This window comes from Euleptes europaea, chromosome 18 (assembly GCF_029931775.1).
Source record: "Euleptes europaea isolate rEulEur1 chromosome 18, rEulEur1.hap1, whole genome shotgun sequence".
Lineage (NCBI taxonomy): Eukaryota > Metazoa > Chordata > Lepidosauria > Squamata > Sphaerodactylidae > Euleptes > Euleptes europaea.
This window is the reverse complement of record NC_079329.1, coordinates 40,087,981-40,098,469: the sequence shown is the minus strand read 5'-3', so window position 1 is coordinate 40,098,469 and position 10,489 is coordinate 40,087,981. Positions and strand designations below refer to the sequence as shown.

At 47.6% G+C, this 10,489-nt stretch overlaps 1 protein-coding gene across 1 annotated transcript; it reads left to right on the top strand.

Annotated features, from left to right (window-relative positions):
* The first annotated feature begins 867 nt into the window (after positions 1–867).
* Positions 868–10,489, top strand: LOC130490921 (membrane primary amine oxidase-like). The gene is made up of 6 exons (XM_056864723.1): positions 868–2,469; positions 3,803–3,822; positions 8,181–8,270; positions 8,686–8,858; positions 9,178–9,363; positions 10,378–10,489. The coding sequence occupies exons 1-6, from the start codon at positions 900–902 to the stop codon at positions 10,487–10,489; spliced, it is 2,151 nt and encodes a 716-aa protein (XP_056720701.1). The 5' UTR covers positions 868–899.

Below are 10,489 nucleotides of genomic sequence, written 5' to 3'. Positions count from 1 at the left end.
TTCTTCCAATAGAAAACAGTCATCACATCTCACAGACACCTTTGATTCCTCAGGATTCTAATTAGAAAAAGACCAGCATGCAGCTGGCTAGATTTATGAAGAAAGCCAGTTTATTAAGCACAATGGCACACTGCGTTAGAAACAGCAATTAATCAATCAAACACATATAAAACATTTCATATTTCCCTCACTCACAGGAAGTAAGGATACCAGAGGATGGCTAGCCAGTAGCATTGCCAGGGGCACGCTTGGCACCCCCTGGGAGACTTTGGGGGCACAGCATCAGGAAAAGACATTGCATGATGCAGTGATGTCACTTCCAGGCGAAAACCTGGAAGTGATGCGTCTCCCTGAAACGTTCAGTTAACCCATATTCCTGCTTCTGTCTTTTCCACATATGTTCTAACCACGTCTTGCCAGAAGCAAGCTGACTTTCATGGCGCAGCTTCCTCCAGGCATTCTTTGGCATGTTGCTTCAAGTGGCCATTTCTGTTCTAAGCATTAGTTTGTGTCAGCTGTTCCTCAGTTTTCCAGAGATCTGTACAGAGAGCTCCAAAAAAATGAACTTCTTAATTCTGGCCAGCGTACCGACAAAGGTGTTCCAGTAACTCCCACTGGTACCAAGCCCTCTTTCTCTGATTCATAGACTCTTCAGGAAGGCCAGACTAATACCACAGATTGTAGCTGTCCTGGGGAGTGTCCAGATCTTTGTGATGATCCAGCTGCTTCAACCAGGAAGGGAGTCCAACTTTTCTTCCTTATGAACTCTGTTCCTCCTTCCTGTGGCCTCTTCTAACATTTCCTCGAGTAACAGATCCTGCAGTAGTTCCAGTGCATATCTACTACTGGGACGTGGATTGTGAGCAGCTGCTGAGGTTTGTGGACACTCCTTTGCAACAATGAATCTGAAAATCCTTCTTATCCTTTTCATGATGGCTCTGGCCACTATTTTGGTCTTAGTGTCTATTTTGCTGACCTGGAAGGAGAAAACGACCCAATGTGATGTCGAGCCACAGGCTTCACTGAAGAAAAGGCACAACAACCAGAGTTTGGTTTTTGCTGGCTTGTCAGCTGAAGAGATGGACCACGTGATAAGGTATCTCCAGTCCCACCTGGGTTTGCCATTGGTAGATGCTTTTCATGCCAACCCTTCTGATAACTGCATTTATTATGTGGATTTGCAGCTTCCCTGCAAAGATGAGGTACTCGAGTTCCTTGACCATGGTGGGGCATTCCCCACTCGACAGGCACTGGTCGTGGTGTACTTTGGAGGCCAGTCAGACCCCAATATCACGGAGTATGTGGTGGGCCCACTCCCAGTGCCGACATATCATCAGGATGTGACAGTGCAAAAGTATGGTGGGAAAATACCCTACCACAGTAGAACGGTGCTGGGCAATGAATATGAGCAGATTGGAGAATTCTTACTGGAAAAGAAACTTCGGGAGGCACCCACCTTTCTGAACCAGGTATTTGGGCACAATGGGAGTAACTTCCAAGCTCTCACATCAGCTCCTCGGGGGTTCCAGTCTGGAGATCGTGCCACTTGGTTTGCCTTGTTCCAGAATGTACCTGGCTTCTTCCTTCATCCTGTGGGACTGGAGCTGTTGGTAGACCACAGCAGTCTGAACATCTCTCTCTGGAGTGTGCCAAAAGTGTTTTACAATGGACAATACTACAGTGGTTTGGCAGAGCTGGAAAGAGCATTCCTAGAGAAGCGTGTGCATGTAGAGAAGGTCAAGCCAGTGTCCTCTGATGGGGGTTTTTCCTCGGTTAATCCGAGGGTCCCCCCCGGAGGATTTGGTCCATTGCACTATGAGCCTTGTGGGCCACGGTACAGTGTGAGCAACAACCAGGTTGTCTCCTCTTTGTGGAGCTTTGCTTTCAGGATGGACGTGAACAGGGGACCACATATCTATGATGTCCGATTCCGGGGCCACAGGATTGTGTATGAGCTTAGTGTGCAGGATGCCATGTCAGTCTATGGCTCCAACAGCCCTGGTGGGATGTCAACCCGGTACATGGATGGGAACTTTGGAATGGGAAGATTTACATATTCACTGGTCAAGGGGGTGGACTGCCCTTACTCGGCCACTTATCTTGACGCTACCTATTTAATTGAGACCGTAAAGCCAGAGGTGCAGAAGAACTCCATCTGTGTTTTTGAGGAAAGTCTTGGAGCCCCATTTCGACGCCATTACTCCAACCTTCAGTCGCTCTTCTATGGGGGGCTGCCTGGCTCTGCCCTGGTCTTGCGTTCCGTGGCCACCATGGGCAACTATGACTATGTCTGGGACTTTGTTTTCCATCTGAATGGTGCCATTGAAAGCAAAGTACGAGCCACTGGCTATATCACTTCATCTTTCTTCTATGGCGATGGGCTGGACTATGGCAACAGGGTTGCCGATCATACCCTTGGAACCATCCATACTCACCTGATCAACTACAAGGTAGACTTGGATGTTGCAGGTAAGTGCCAAGCAACATCTCATAATGTTAGCTCTGGTTTTTGTTTGTTTTTTTGGTCATTTCTTATTGTAGCTCCACTTTGTACATTTCTTTCCCTGTATTGTGCCCCTGAGCCATATACTAGTGAAACCTCTCTGGGGCTTCAATCTAAGACCAGAGCTGCGTGCTGTGTTTCAGTACGGCGTGCCAGAACACTGTATTGTCTGCAGACCAGATGTGTTCATTTCCTGTTGACAATGGTACTCTGAATCTACGGGTTGGGGTAAGGATACTAAAGGGGGGGGTCTGGAAACTCTTGCCATTTGCTAATTTACTTGGAAGCACCTATTTAGCCACACTAAGAAAAGCCCACCTCTTCCTCCTATCTTGGTTCTAGATGGCTAGGCTTGTTAGTTTGTGTAACAAAATTCTAGTACAGTAGCACCATAAAAACCTACAAATTTTTCCAGGGGATAATCTGTCATGAGCAAAAGGCTCACTATGTCATCAAATATCTAATGAAATGAGCTTGGTCTCAGAAAAGCTGGAAACATTTGTTGGTCTTTAAAGTGCTCCTGGACTCAAATTTTGTTCTGTCAAATGAGACAAGACGCTGGAAGGTCTGTGATCAGAGCTTCCCCCTGCTTTTTAAATCCAGTTATCAGATATGCAAGAGCCTGATTCCAGTTTGGACCAGGGTATTGGGGGTGCATTAATTCTGCCCCCCATGAAACTTTTCTAATCTGCAATGGCCCTGGGGATCTGCTATTTGCACCTCTGGATTAAATGGACAGCCACCGGTATCTCCCATGTCATATGCAATTAGCCCTTTAGTTGTCCTTTTAAAAAGATGACAAAATAATCCCAGGGTTGGAGCACTTTTCCTATGAGGGAAAGCTGAAGTGTTGGGGCACTTTTTCGTTTAGGCAAAATGCCCCAAACGCTTAGCCATTCCTTGAAGGCACAGTGCTCTAACCCCAAGATTAGACATCTAATGTCCGTCTAGACATTAAGAAGAATTTTCTAACAGTTAGAGCGGTTCCTCAGTGGAACAGGCTTCCTCGGGAGGTGGTAAGCTCTCCTTCCCTGGAGGTTTTTAAGAAAAGCTTAGATGGCCATCTGTCAGCAATGCTGATTCTGTGACCTTAGGCAGATGATGAGAGGGAGGGCATCTTGGCCATCTTCTGGTCACTAGGGGTGTGGAGGGGGGGAGGAAGTTGTGAATTTCCTGCATTGTGCAGGGGGTTGGACTTGATGGCCCTGGTGGTCCCTTCCAACTCTATGATTCTATGATTATTTGGTTGCTGCCTTTTGCTGCAATTTTCATGTATCTTTTTCATCCTGTCCTTTTCAGATATCCTTTTTTATGATCAGGTGAGTGGAACTGCATATAGTATTCCGTAGGAAGCATGAGGCTGAGGCTTAGAGAAAAGTGCAAAGTCTTTCACTTCCAACAATATTAAGATATATAAAAGTATTATGATGCTAGCCATCTTATTGGTCATTCCTTTCCTAATAGTTACTGGCATGGACTTTGCCTTTTTCATTGCTGCCAGACATTAAATAGAAGTTTGATTTCACTGCAACTCCAAGAACTTCTTTCTGAAAAGTCATTGCCAGTTCAGACCTCATCAGTGTATGTACAGTATATACACATGAAGGTAGAACATTTTTGATGCAGTGTGCTTCTCTTGATATTCACTTACATTCAAGCTCATTTTGTCATTTTATTGCACATTCACCCGGGTTGGAGAGATCCTGATGTCAGATCATATATGAACAAATTAAATATCACTGATGGAAATACAGATGCATTGAGGTTGAGGGCACAGTTCACAGAAAGTGTAAATGGGTGGGGGTTGCAGATGCTGTGGCTCTTTCAGCATCTTTGAATTGCAGTATTCACCTGTTACCTAAGTTATACCTTCTTCCATCCACTGAACGGATCTTTTGTGCGGCTAATGAAACCAATATTTCCTGTGAGACTGTGATATGCTGATGATGGGCAAAGACTGCATTCAGATATCACAGGCTGTTTATGCACATGGGTACTTTGCCTCGTGCTCTCTGCCAGACTGCTTCAGGGCTTCATTGGAGTTATGCATGATTTTCCCAACTTTCAGATGTTACTACCGCCTTGCACTTGTCTCATGGCTTCAGGAAGCTGTTTTGCCACGAATTTAAAGTTTGCCTCAATCCTAAATTGAGGCAAATTACTGCCATTTGTGTGCATGGGTGCAACTTTTGTTTCTCTCCCATGCTCTCATGCCCCCATTCCCGTTTCCCCTCTGTCAGGCCTGCTCGCTGTATCTGAGATGGTTTCGTTTTCGCACAGACTCTCGTTCAAGGACTGTTTTATCTAAACGCTCGCATTCCTGTTCCCTTTGAAGCTAGTGGGTGCCCGTGGGAGCCTTGGTGTTTCTAGACTGTTTGAGGTTATCTCATGAGACTGTATTGCTGTTGCTTTTCTGGTATTCTCATATAATCAAGTGCTTGCCATTCCCCCCCCCCCCCATTCTTGCCTTTGGATTTCTAAGCTCTGCTTGCCTATGTTACCAGTAAACCTACTCTTTTGACTATTAAGTCTCCTGGTGTGGTTTTTTGGATTTCTATGGACCAAGTGCTTACACCCTCCCACTCCTCCTCCTTCCCAGCCCTCACTACACACTACATCCAATTACAAAGCAGCGTTGTCAGGGGGAAGGGACACGGAAGCTCCGAATTTCAATATGTGTGTGTGTTAAGTGCCGTCAAGTCTCTTCTGACTCATGGCGAGTCGGCAACCCTATGAATCAAAGTCCTCCAAAATGTTCTATCTTTGATAGCCTTGCTCAGATCTTGCAAATTGAGGGTTGTGGCTTCCTTTATTAAGTCAGTCCACCTCTTGTTGGGTCTTCCTCTTTTCCTGCTGCCCTCAGTGTTTCCTAGCATGATGGCCTTTTCCAGTGACTCTTGTCTTCTCGTAATGTGACCAAAATACGGTAGCCTCAGTTTGGCTTCTAGGGTCAGTTTTAGCTTCTAGGGTCAGTTCAGGCTTGATTTGATCTATAACCCACTGATTTGTTTTTTGGGCAGTCCACAGTATCTGTAACACTCTCCTCCAACACCACATTTCAAAGGAATCTACTTTCTTCCTAACAGCTTTCGTCTACTTTCTTCTTCAGCTTTCACACTCATACATAGTAATAGGGAATACAATGGCATGAATTAACTTAACCTTGGTGGTCAGTGACACATCCTTACACTTAAGAATGTTTTCTAGCTCCTTCATAGCTACCCTTCCCAGTTTCAATCTCCTTCTAATTTCTTGGCTGCAGTCTCCCTTTTGGTTGATGATGAAGCCAAGGAATAGAAAGTCACCAATTCCAATTTCTTCATTGTCAGCCTTAAAATTGTGTAATTCTTCTGTAGTCATTACTTTTGTCTTCTTGATGTTCAGTTGTAGTTCTGCTTTGGCACTTTCTCTTTTAACTTTCAGCAGTAGCTGTTTCTTTGCTATTTTCTGCCAGTAATGTAGTATCATCGGCATATCTCAAGTTGTTAATGTTCCTCCCTCCAATTTCACTCCACCTTCATCTAAATCTAATCCAGTTTTCCTAATTATATGTTCTGCTTAGAGATTGAAGAGATAGGGAGATAAAATACATCCTTGTCTGACACGTTTGCCAATTGGAAACCATTCAGTTTCTCCATATTCTGTTCTAACTGTGGCCTCTTGTCCAGAGTACAGGTTGCTCATCAAAACGACCAGATGTAGTGGCACACCCATTTCCTTTAAAACCAGCCATAGCTTTTTGTGATCCACACAGTCAAAAGGTTTGCTGTAATCTATGAAACACAATCTGATTTTCTTCTGAAATTCTTTTGTATGCTCCAGTAACCAATGTATATTTGCAATATGATCTCTAGTGCCTCTTCGTTTTCTGAATCCAGCTTGAACATCAGGTATTTTTCTTTCCATATATGGTAACAGCCTTTGCTGTAAGATTTTGAGCATCACTTTACTTGCGTGAGAAATTAATGTGATGGACCGATAGTTGCTGCAATCTTTGACATCTCCTTTCTTGGAAATTGGAATGTAAATGGATAGTATTTTGATGGGGATGCATAATTGATCACAAGGTACTCCTGGGATTTCTTTGGGGCAAAAAGCCCCCATGCATAGTGTTTAGAATTCAGATGAGAAAACTGTGCGTCTGCAGAGCGGCAAATCCAACAAAAACATCCCATGCGTAAATGGCCACAGTTTGTAACAGGAACAAATTTGTTTTATTTTGGGGCTCACATGCTCACTCACTCCCTCACATGTGGAAGTTTTCCTGGCTTAACAAGTTTCTATCTACAATCTACAACAAGTATTCTATCTACAATCGGTTATGACATCCCAATGTGGGTCCCTTAACAAATGGGGTTTGGTTATTTATTTGCAACCAGGATTCTAACCAGGATTAAGAATCACAGTTACTGGGAAAGACAACTAGAACTAAGTCCAGTAGCACCTTAGAGACCAACAAGATTTTCAGGATATGAGCTTTCAAGAGTCAAAGCTCCCTTTATCAGATACCAGATGACTGAGAAAGACAGGCACCTCAGTTATGTGGTGCCCACAGTAGGAGGAGGTCACAATAATTGGAGTTATTTTCAAAACTTCCATCTTCAGTCTTCGCAGACCATACAAGAAGAAGAAAGAGAGCAAGTGAGCATGTGCACAGACCTGCCAATATAACCCAGCTTTGTGGCTATGGTCTTTTATGCATGACTGCTTCCTTAGCTGTCACCCCTCTGACAACGTAGGGTCTTTGTTTTGATTATGTATGCCATTTCCGACTGTCAGAGGTCGCCTCATTCTCCCCCTGCATTTCCCCATGTTTTGCCTACGTTTTCAATTACAAGATAAAACAGGTCCCTGAAAACGCAGGCAAAATGCAGGGAAACGGAGGGGAAGAGTGAGGTGACGTCTGACAGTCGGAAACGGCATGCATAATCAAAACAAAGACCTGAAGTCATTGGAGGGGTGACTGTGAGGGAAACAGCCATGCATAAAGACCGATGTGGTTTGTTTGGAATACCTGAACAGAAATAAAAGTGTACTTCTACCAGAAGAGGGCCAGCATGGTGTAGTTGTTAAGAGCGGTGGTTTGGGGTGGTGGATTTTGATCTGGAGAACCGGGTTTGATTCCCCACTCCTCCACAGGAGGGGCGGAGGCTAATCTGGTGAACTGGATTGGTTTCCCCACTCCTACACATGAAGCCAGCTGGATGATCTTGGGCTAATCACAGCTTTCTCAGTGTCAGGAGCAAGCCATGAAGATGGTATGCGGTAGTGCGATTGTGCTGCTCCCAGGTGCTGTTGTGCTGTTCTGTCCAAGGCCAGTCTGTGCCCCATGTTTAGTCTTCGTAGATTCCCAAACTGTGGGAACCGCCAAGTGCTCCTTCCTGCCTCTGGGAGGGGGGTTGCCTAGGTTACCAGTTATCTCTTTTTGCTTTTCCATATATGCTATGTACCTTGCTTTTTGCCCCTTACTGGTGTCCTTTTGAATATGGCTTCTGAAACCTGTTGATCCTAACCAATAAAACTGCTTTAGTGGACTTGCCGTCTGCTGGAATCTGTTTATGGGTTTGCCGCAGGGCTAGAGCTTACATTAGGACACTAGTTCTATCCTTACCTGTTGACCTTGGCTGGAGCCCTGGAGGATTCGCCTGGACACTCGTCTCCTCGGCTTTGGGCGCAGGACGAGCTCCCCGAGGACCCTGACTTTCGGCGTGTCACCTTGGAGGAGGCGCAGCGGACTTACGCCCAGTCTGTTCGGCTGGTTGGGCTGGTGATTGATCAGTGGCGTCGCTTGGCAGCGGCGACCCCCTGGAGGACTCAGGACGCTGATCTACGTGCCCACGACGACCTTTTGGGACTTGATACTTTGCTGGAGGAGGCCCGGTTGGCGCAAGAGGACTTTGCTCTTACACTCTGCGGGACACAACAGGAGTCGGCGGCCCTGATCCAGGGGCCCGAGTTCTGTTTCCCAATGACGGGAGCTCTGGTGGGAGAGGTTCCACAAACTGCTCCGGATCCACCCTATGCCACTGGGAAGCACAGAATGCTGCCACCAGGACAGTCCTGGTTCTTGTGGATTTCATGCCGGCCACGGCAGCGACGGCCGATGTCGAGAAGATACTAACTCCTGAATTTGGTCCTGCCTCCGCGGGTCTGGCTCAACAGATCCAACCGCTGTTGGCCAGCATAAGAAAATCCAAATACTCTTGGAGCAGGCGGCAGTACCAATTGTGACAGCCGCCGCCGCCGCCAAACTCGAGGTGGACCGCGCGCTCACTGACCAGAGGCAGGCAGAGGAGCAACTGTTGGTGGATGCAGCCGCCGCTCGGGCGCGGGCGACGGCAGGAACGGGAGCGTGGTCGAAGGTTTGTGGGGGATTGGACTGGTCTCTCCCCTCATTGTCTTTGGGCTCCCCGGAACCTGGCCTGCCCCGGGAAGTAGCACGCAGGCAGTGGCTCACCTTTGCTCCTGATGTCCCAGAATATGAGCAGGAGGAGGACTTGTATGCAGAGGAGGGTGACTGGAATACTAACTACCGAGCCAGCCAAGCCTGAAGGACCGGGGGGGCTGAGGAGGAGATCCATGCCTTAAGGTTTAAAAACCAAGAGCTTTTGGATCGTATGGCCCATATGCAGGACCAAATGGACGTGTTGATGCATGAATACGGTTGCCTGCAGCAAGCTCAAGTGGCACCTGCGCAGGCACCGGTCCCAGGCCAGCAACCCCCCGGCCAGCAGCCTCCGGCGCAGTCAGCACCACAGCAACCTCCGGTACAAGCGCCGCCTGGGCAGCTGGGACAACAACCCCCTGGCCAGCAGCCTCTGGCGCAGCCAGCTCCAGGACAGCCTCCGGCACCTCCACCAGTGGGACCGGTCGTGCAGTGGAAGCAACCCCGATTGCGTGTGACATTTGATGGCTCCGCGGATGCATTGCCCTGTTTTCTTCACCAAGTGGACAGTTACATGAGAGAACAAGGGCATACCTTTCCCACAGAAGGCAGCCGAGTAAGGTTCGTTTCCTCACTTCTAGCTGGAAAGGCTGCAGAATGGGTGGTCCTCCAGTTTGATACCTGGGCCCACTCCATACGGTCGCTTAATGAATTCATGTGAGCGTTGAGAAGATGTTTTGAGGATCCGTTTCAAGGGGAGAAGGCCAAAGCGGCCCTCCTACAACTCCATCAAGGATCCTCCTCAGTCCAAGAGTTTGTGGATGAGTTCCAAAGACTCGCTAATAAAATAGTGGACTGGACTGAAGCCACCCGGGTGCACTACCTCAGAGCAGCATTGCATCCTGAGATTTTAAACTGGGCATACATGCAGCGAGACCGAGCCACCTTGGAAGAGTGTGAGCTCTTGACCCATCGAACCAGAAATTACCACAGAGACAATCAGATTCCAAGCAGATGGCTTTACTGGTCAAATAGGCAATACAGTGCATTGAAGGCAAGATGACAGCTATGGCTTGTCTTGCCCGTTATTTGGAAATATAAGGCAGAGAAACGGCGGTAGATTACAAAGCATAAACAGAGCATTATTTCCCAGGAGTGGCGTTCCCAGGCTTTGGTATGTGTAGCCGTCCTGGAGTATGGACTGTTCAGCAGAGAAACGAAAGGAAACATCTAAACCGAGATTTTACTGGTGGAAGAAGTGGAAAGCCGCCGCCAGTTTATTTCTCTTGCCCGACGGCAGGCCAGGGAGGCGGGAAGCCAGAAAAACCCTCCCAAACCTGCCACTCCTCAGGCCCCGCGGAGGCTGGCTCTACCTCCACCAGACCGAGCATTGCAGTTTAAAAGGGGAGCCTGCCTCGTTTGCGGTGCCATGGGTCACTTCGCTGCCACTTGTCCGTCACGTCCGGGGCTGCCGAGTCCCACTCCCCAGCCAGATGGGACTCCTCATGGGAGAGGACGCGCCCAGGGGAGAGGCACCGCAGCCGAGCGGAGCATCCCTCCAAGACAAAAAACGCCCCCAGCTCTACGCGCCTGAGAAGTGA

What these genes read in the sequence shown, in the direction of transcription:
- LOC130490921 (XM_056864723.1), top strand. Translation starts at nt 900, where the DNA reads ATGAATCTGAAAATCCTTCTTATCCTTTTCATGATGGCTCTGGCCACT. An exon ending in GGTAGACTTGGATGTTGCAG is followed by an intron (nt 2,470 to 3,802) that starts GTAAGTGCCAAG and finishes TGTCCTTTTCAG; the next exon opens with ATATCCTTTTTTATGATCAG. An exon ending in AGCCTCCGGCACCTCCACCA is followed by an intron (nt 9,364 to 10,377) that starts GTGGGACCGGTC and finishes CCCACTCCCCAG; the next exon opens with CCAGATGGGACTCCTCATGG.